Consider the following 8,914-nt stretch of genomic DNA (forward strand, 5'->3'; position numbering starts at 1 on the left):
ATCCGGTGACCACCTATAAGTTTATTGGGGTGTTAACCAGGATCTGGGGGAATGTCTGCTCACCAAAGTGCCCCAAGGGATGACAAGATCGAAAGGTCAGAAACTCCTCTGTGACCATTTCAGGCTGGATATAAGGAAGAACTTCTTTACTGTCTGAGTCCCCATGGTTTGGAATAGACTGCCACCAGAGGTGGTTCAAGCACCCACTTTGAACGCCTTCAAGACACTTTTGGATGTTTATCTTGCTGGGATCCTATGAGCTCTACTGACTTCCTGCCCCGGGCAGGGGGCTGGACTCAACGATCCTCCAGGGTCCCTTCCAGCCCAAATGTCTATGAAATCTATGAATTAGGGCCGGCAGGACCTTGCAAGATCATCGGGTATAGCCCCCTGCCCAAAGGGCAGGCAGTTAGCAGGGGTCGAATGATCCCAGCAAGATAAGCATCCAAGTGTTTCTTAAAGGAATCCAGAGTAGATGCCTGCACCACCTTTGGGGGAATCTATTCCAGCCCCTGGGGACTCGGACAGTAAAGAAGTTTTTCCTTATGTCTAGCCTAAAACAGTCTTCCAAGAGTTTGTGACTATTTGACCTAGTCTTCCCATGGGGTGCCCTGGTGAACAGACATTCTCCGAGTTCCTGGTGCACACCCTTTAAATACTTATAGGCTGTCACCAAGTCCCCTCTGAACCTACACTTTTCCAGGCTAAAGAGTTCCATGTCTCAGCCTCTCCTCATACAGCCTGCTCTTTTGTCCTCTAATCATGTCCATGGCTCTCCTCTGAACTCTCTCAAGCTTCTCCACTTCCTTTCTGAAATGTGGAGCCCAGAACTAGACACAGTATTTTAGCTATGAATTCCTTTGGCAAATTTATATGCTACATATTGATGGTATGATTGCAAAAGAATGATTAAGATGATCTGGCCCTAGAGCTAGGATGCTTGATAATCAACTTCCTTAGAAAATAGGCTTGCCTTTGTGAAGCATCAGACTGGACGGGAGGGCCCCTTCCTATTGTATGGTTCATGTGGTATCCAGAAGAAAAAAAAGGGACCATGGGAACAAAAAGCCTATGAAGACATCATGTAAAATGCCCCATGATATTGCAACTGGTTTTGGGAGTGAAAACAGAGAAACAGAGCATATTAACAAACAAATGTCCTGATATGGAGATCAGTCATCCCATTCTATGAATCTGGATCTACCTGCTCAGTCATATTTCAGGAAAACATTGGACTTTTTTTAATATTAAAAATATATATTTTATATTATATAGTCTGATATATAATATTAAAAGCAAGTTTGACTGGATTTTGAAAGAGAAATATCAAGGAATGTGGCTATCATCAAATTGTATCTTTTAACTCAGTTGCATTTGGCATTTTATTTTTCTTTCTATTCTTGGCCCATTTTCTATTTGCCCCTCAATATGTAGCTCCCTCTGCAACTGTCAGGCTACACTGCTTTTCAGATAGAGCCCTGATTGTACTTATTCAGTAAAACTGGATCAAACATATGATACTACATTTACCCAAATCCAAGATGATTTTGAATTTAAAATGACCCCACAATATTTAGATCTTACACATAGAAAAATTATAAATGTTATAATTTTCCAAGTATAGAACCTAACTATTGGAGGATTGTCTTAAAATTCATCTCTTCCACCACTCCAGCAGGAAAAGCTCCAACAGCATGGAGGCAAGCTATGGTAGGGGGGTAAGCTGTAAGGGAGTCAGGAAGTCTGACACCCTCACTTGTTCCCCCCCCCACTTGCCCGCTTTGGTTCCCCACTCTTTCCTCCAGCCATTGCTTACCCTCAGTTGTGGCTCCAGCTCCAGTCCTGGGCACAGAGCACATGCTGGCTTTGGCCCCCACCTGGCTACACAGCTGGAGTTACAGCAGCAGCAGCTTCAGCCATGGGACCAGGACCAGCTCACAGCTGGAGCAGAACTGGGACCAGAGCAGTTGCCAGCACCACCACTGCTACCAGGCTGGACAGGGATGAGAGCTCCAACTAAGAGTAAGTGGCAACTGCAGGCTGGGTGCAGATGTGGCAGGGAGCAGGCAGCAGCATGGGGGACAGATGTGGCAGGAGGGCGGTGTGGGATGGAGGATGTACTGGGGACAACAGCCAGAGATAACCCAAGCAGGGTGCGGGGCCTGGGGCAAATCAGCCTGTGCAGGGCCCTGCCCCTGGACATGAGGCAGCTTGCAGCGGTGAGTGGGGGGTGCCGAGTGGCCAGACATGAAGCTGGCAGCAATGCAGAGTTGCCACAGCTGCTCCACCCGGCTCTGTGCCCCCCCCACAAGCATGGGGCCCAGATCAGTCACCCCAATTCACTGCCCCCAGCAATAGCCCTCACTACAGCTGCAGCTTCAACCTCAAGCCCTTGCCAGAACCAGAGGCAGAGGTGTAGCACCTGCCTGCCCTCCTTCATCTTGTATACAAATACAAGATGAAGGGCTTTCCCCCTAATGTTGGTGGGAAGGGGGGATTCCAGTAAATATAGCATATGTGCAGCCACCAAGTACTCAAAATTTTCCATGGAACTCTCTTCCACTGGTATGGCCAAGTGCAAAACTTTTTGTAGAAATGTGTTTCAACACAAATTTCAAAGGGAAAGCATCAAATGAATCATTACCACTTTCTCATTTCAGTTTAATGATATGAAAATGTTTCCTTTCATAACAGCAACACTCCTACCCTACTGTTTTGATAAGTAATATATTTAAGTTAATTTCATTTAATTTCATTTTGTTACATTATTCATTTTGATATTATCTTATAGGTACCTGATTATACATCCAATGTAACGAAATATTTCAACTCTAACAAATGATAAATCTTTAAAAATGAATGAACATTTTCTAAATGAAATCTTTTGATGTTTCTGAATTGAATTTGAAAATTCTATTCTGAAATAAATTTCAAAATGTCAATATTTATTTCAACTTGGAATGAAAACAGTTAGCAATAGATTTAATTATACTATTACATGTATTAAGTTTTGCATGACTTACCCAAGAAATATATTTCTGCACTGCAGATTGTCTCAGTGCTGTGGATAAGTTGTAATCTTCAGAACTATGATGTGTTTGGTGTGTTGCCCATAATATATTCACCTCTGGAAAAAAATGCATAATTTCTTTTAAGGCACAGAAGAGAAAAAAACAACAATTTTTTTCCTCATGACATATATAAACTACATTTTTGTCTGTCTGTGGCCAGAGTCTATTTTTCACTGCTACTCTCTCTGAGCAAACTGACAAAACAGCAGAAGCTATGATGGAGTTATGCTTGAGCTGCACAGTTTGCATGGAGAAAGTAAGAGATCTGAGCAGCAGACTCCACTCCTCCATTTGGCCTAGGAAGAGAAGTGAAGACAGCACAGCCCCCAGCATCCATTATAGTATCCCTAGGCCTCCAACATGGAAATCAGCTTCCTTGCTTAAAATACACACCCCAATTTGGACTACCTAATTTAGGGGGGAAAGGTGTGTGACGTGTGCAACTAAATATATATATATATAGCTAAAAGCAATCAAAATTACATTTTGCTATTGTACTATAATATGGCATGTCCTAAACATGAACCTTCAAGGTTGAATTTATGCAATCCAGATTAAACAGGTGGAAGAGGACATAAGTGAGAGAAATCTATACACTGAGGAAGTTGTAGGGGAAGTCTGTAGAAGGGAATAAAGCCAACAGTGGAAAGTTGCAATAAGGTGTGAAATGAATGGTCAGGAAACCTGAAGTCAGAAGTGTACTCATACCTATTTTATTCTTAAAAGTTACAACAGAGTTGTTGATGATTATTTATGCACAAGATCTTTTGGGCTCACATGGAAATGTAAAGTGTATGACACAACCATTGTCTGTGTACTAATACTGAATGGAAAAACACATCATTATTTTGCCTGGGACCTTTTGGTCTAGCCAAAGAATAGAGGTTGGGGTACTAAATTATGGTATTGAAAAGACTGTGGGGTAGGTAGGAAGCTTCTGTAGGTCAGATGCCACAATGAGATGACACTTATGGCTTGCTGCTTACTTAGGGAGGTGTTTTTCTGAATTCTCTCTCACTACCCCAAGTGAATTCCAGGGCACTTTTTCTTTAAATACAACACTGGGTGGTCGTATTGCTATGAATTTTGAAAATCTAAAGATAACCTTGAGTGGGAAGTTATCAAAAAAAAAAAGGAAGCTAAATTTTGTCATGGCCATGAGATATAGCTAGGGGCTTTGAGGAAGTTCTTAATTATACCACAATAAGAAGGTGGGTGGCCAATGGAGTCCCACAGGGAGCCTTCTAAGCTTGCGAGTAAATTGAAGGTCATATATGTTGCAAGGGGTGAAATTTACATACAGTCTCAGCTGATATTGAAACAAAGAGCTGATTGGCTGACAGCCAGTGGACCTCTCCCCACTAGAGAGTGATATGTTTCACTAGAACAATTAGGAAACTGCCCTTGGCAGATATTAGGACCCCTTTCACAACAGTCATGTTACAAATGTATATTCAAAGCCTTGATATTATCTTGTGCCAAAATAATGTCAACTAGCTTAAGACTGATGATTAACACATACTTGTAAAGTAAACTGATGCCAAATAAAATACTTTAATGAATCTCAAGGTGTCTTCATCATTTAAGGGACTAGAGAAATAGCTAACTGTCTTGTATGCTAGAAATTAGAATTTCTGTAACTAATGAATTGTGACAGTCTAGTAATTTATGAGGCAACTTCATCATTTCTGCATGTCCTCTAAGCCTTTGAAAATCCTTACAATAGCTCTTAAAACTATAATTTAAGATACCTATCAAAAAAAAAAAATCAAGCCATGCTTAACACTCAGTTTGTGAAGCTTTTCTTCCCTGAATTCCTTTCCTAAAGTAACAGGCATATTCTATACCTAGAATTAGCAAACCTCAGAAAAAAAGGACTAGCCTACTGAGCTTAGTAGGAGATGAATTATTCAGGTGAGCTTCAATACTGGGTAATGATTTGTATTTGAAATGCTTCCCAAGACCTCAACAGAAGCTAAATGAGTGAACAAAGCATCTAAAAAGGTGGAGGTTAAAGACCTGTCTCCTTAGTTGTTTTAAAAGCATTTACTTCCTATCACAAACTGTGTGTAACACAAGCCTTCACTCAATGAAGTACAGCTGTACAAACAGAGTACAGTAACTGGATCTTGCTTCTTTTCCTCAGTCATTTTTCAGCATTGTGAAAAGTTCAAGGAAGGGAATCTGTGATGATTTTTACAGTCTACATTCATCCTAGTTAAGGTCAAAAGATTTTCAAAATGAATTACTAAAAAAAGGTGTTTAGTTGCATTCAATTGTCAATGAAAATGCCTCAGTCAAATGACAATAAGCTAATTCCCTATTAATAAATATGATAATTTTCTCAAAATATTTCTAAATTGATAGAGTCGCATAGGTAAAGTATCAATGCAGGAGGGAGGTATTAGGAAAGCAAACAAACAAATACTACTGATATTATTTATCTGACATAATTCAGCCTCTAAGAATATTTTCAGGCCTTTATTTTACAGTCAATAAAAATCTTTAATCCTAATTTTACTGAAAGTAATGGAAAAATTCACTTAGCATTCACTGCTGCAGGAGCAGAGTTTATAGTTTAGGCTAAAAACTGATATTGCATTTGAGGTGTTTCTGACTGATCCCAGTCAAGACCTGGGACAAAAGAAGAGCAGCATAGCCCTTTCAGCATGTAGCTTGCCCCTGGAATGAATGACAATTTACCCAAATGAGCCATGATAGTCCCTGGAAAAAGTATGCTCACATTTTACCTTGCATATTTCACAGGTACTTAAACTGAGACAATGGCCTTGTATGCCCAGGACAAAAAAAAACAACTCTCTCCTGGGCAAAATGTGACTTTCGTTTTGAGCCTAGAAGTACTTCTGCCCTAATTATTTTATCTTAGTATACTAAGTACCAGTAATATTCAGGATATATTTTTACTTGACGCAGTAGAATACTGACATTATGCTCTCTATAAATGAACCAAATGAATATCGAAACTGAACTGAGGTTCTAAACTCATCCCAAAAATTAAGCTAGGAATTATGACCATGTTTTTAAACATAACTTTTAGCCATTTCCAATGTTACCTCTAACTAACAGTAATTATAAGCTTTTACCTACTTAGAGTCTAGATCTATCTTCTGTGCTATACCAAAAGATAATAGTAAAACTGGAGAGGTGGGATGTCATGGACTGTATTAGTATTGTCATATTTTTTGCAACATTTATTATGGATTTGCAATTATGGATTTGCAATTTTGAGACATAGTGCCAAACTATTTATATTGCTTTAATATACATCTGAATAATTGGAGTTTTGCCTCAGTGTTTGCCCTCATATTTGAAAAAAATTTTGAAACAAAAATATATTCTGTTTTGTACGAATGGGTGAATGGGAAGGAAAAGACTAGTCTTAAAGACAATGAATTATTGTGCAGTAAGGATCTGAAACTCCCACTGAGTTAACCTGGAGCTTTACCTTGCTTTGAACTGCAGGACTGCAAGTTCTAGGATGCAGCAGGGAAGACAGTAAACAAGGAATAAAAACCATCACTTAAAGCAAACAGAATTTACAGTGGTAACTAAAAAAAGTCTGAGTACAAGAGTCTTGTTGCACTTTACTGAACAAATGTTTATCAGCTCAGTGCTGTTCAGCTTAGTGAAGCAGCCACAACTTGAGGGCTAGGGACAGACTTTCAAAAAGCCTGAGCCAGAATCGATTCAATCTTTACAGGTTAGTTTAATCTGGCTAGGCTGAACAGGTTTGTAACCAGACAGACATTCTCTCCGGACTGAGGAAATTCAGGCACATGCCTGCAGTGGATCAGGCTAGAAGCCAGGGGGTGCTTGAGCAGCCCTCCTCTCCCTTCCATAGTGCTGAGCTGAGGGTGGGCATGGCCAGGCTTCAGCAGGATGTTCTGATTAGGAAACTCCACCTGCAGCATCCCAGGCTTTTCCCTGCTGGTTGCTCAAGGGGTGGGGTGTTGCCAGACCCCAGCCGCCTGCTAGCACTCTGAGGCAAGAGGGGGTATGCAATGCATGCATCTGTTGATACAGAGCTTTTCAATCTCCATCTCTGCTTGTTTATATGGTCTGAAGCAAACTAACAGGTGTGTAAGCCAACAGGGAGCTGATAATAGTGTTTATCACCCCGTCAGCAAAACAACAGCCTCTCTCCATTAGTTCAAACTCTTTTTAAACAGCTTAGCAGCTGACCTGTTGATTAGCTCCAAAAGCTGGTAAGTGGTCACTGTTCTATCTGCCTGTCCCAGTGAAATTGGACATGCACACACTCAGACAACTCTCAGCATTAACCAGCATACTATATGCCTAGGGTCCTTGAGGCTGGGATCTGTGCTGTGGGAGATGGGAGGAAGGGAGAAGGAAATTCCTACTTGAGCAGTGAGGGGGGAGGTAGGGCAGGGGGAAGCCAGGCAGACCCTGCTGTACCTGCAACCTCTGCTGGAGCTCCAACTAGGGAGCAGAGGGTAGGGACCAGCTCTGCTGTGGAGCAGAGAGCCCTGCCCCACCCAGAGAGCATTCTGGAATGCTGGGGAAGTCTTGCAATGTCTGTCCCAGCAAGGGGTCTGGAACAGACATTGCATAAACCAGTTTGAGCTAAATCTGTTAAGTCTGATACTACATTCAACCAGATTTATTTCAAATCAGTTTCAGCTATTTTCAAACTGGTTTATGTGCACTGAACATCTGTTCTGTTAGAGGGTTAAACCAGTTTCTGATCACTTAAGCTGGTTTACGTGTAATGTCTGTCCCTAGCCAAGGTGAAAAACCGTCTCTGATGAGACTGTGACTGTCCTTCACCTGCACAGCTGCAATTTGCCACTTGAGGCTTGGTGAGCAGGGGCAGAACTAGGAGCCTATAAATAAAATGTTTCCTACGGCAAACCAAGCCAGTGCTGTCAACCACAATGTTTTCACGTTTTGTGTGTTTCTTTTTAAGTCAGTTGTATATATTGGCATTGGCTGCAATACCGATAAATACACTAAGGACAGAGCCAGCACTGCAGCCCCACAGTGCCCAGTAGTTGCAGTGCCTCCCATTGCCACCTTGACCAGCTCAGTGCTTGAGCTCTGAGATGCCCAATCCTTTTTTCTCTGGAGCCTTCCCTTCTGTGCCACCCCTGCCTGTGCACCACCTGAGCTCCAGAAAGGATCAGGTGCCTCAGCGCTCAGGTGGTGCCAGGCTGGCCAGCAGCCCAGCCAGTGGCAGAGCAGGGTGATGAGCTCCGGAGAAAAAAAAAGGATTGGGCCCCTCAGAACGCAGCCAGCTGGGTGCTATCCGAGCTCTGAGGGGTCCTATCCTCTTTTCTCCAGAGCCCCTCCCTCTCACCCACCTCCACCTAGACCAGTTCGATGCTTGCTGCTCCCACTGGTAGTGATGTGGTGGGGGGCAGGAGGCAACTATGAACAAAAAAAGTACTGGGCTCTGCATGTCCAGCCAGCTGAGCTTGGATGGGCCTGATCCTTTTTCTCCACACCTCACTCCCTGCTGCACTGCCACTGGCTGGGCTTCTAGCTGACCAGTCACTACCTGAACTCTGGATAAAAAAGGATCAGGTCCCTCAGAACTCAGGTCATGCCCAGTTGCTGGCAGCTGTGGAAGGGGCACAAGCTCCAGAGGGGTCCAATCCTTTTTTCTCCAGACTTTGCCCGCCCATGCCACCACCAGTGGAACAGCAAGCCGATCCAGGCAGCAGCAAGAGGCAGTGTAGCCAGAGACAATCCAAGCAGGGTGTGGGGCCTGAGGCAAATGAGCCTGTGTGGGCCCCACCCCTGGACACAAGGAAGCCAGCAGTGGATTCGGCATTGTGGGGGGGGGGGGGGGGGGGGGGGGG

At 42.9% G+C, this 8,914-nt stretch overlaps 1 protein-coding gene across 2 annotated transcripts in view; it reads right to left on the reverse strand.

The window, feature by feature from the left end:
* Positions 1-8,914, reverse strand: part of AGMO (alkylglycerol monooxygenase) — a 406,549-nt gene that overhangs the window by 212,355 nt on the left and 185,280 nt on the right. For both annotated transcript variants that reach the window (XM_019508506.1, XM_019508507.1), the window contains exon 4: positions 3,024-3,127. In XM_019508506.1, the coding sequence (XP_019364051.1) occupies positions 3,024-3,127 (104 nt within the window). The remainder of the gene's footprint in view (positions 1-3,023; positions 3,128-8,914) is intronic.

The sequence above is a fragment of the Gavialis gangeticus genome, unplaced genomic scaffold (genome assembly GCF_001723915.1).
Source record: "Gavialis gangeticus isolate Ggan-Ray unplaced genomic scaffold, GavGan_comp1, whole genome shotgun sequence".
Lineage (NCBI taxonomy): Eukaryota > Metazoa > Chordata > Crocodylia > Gavialidae > Gavialis > Gavialis gangeticus.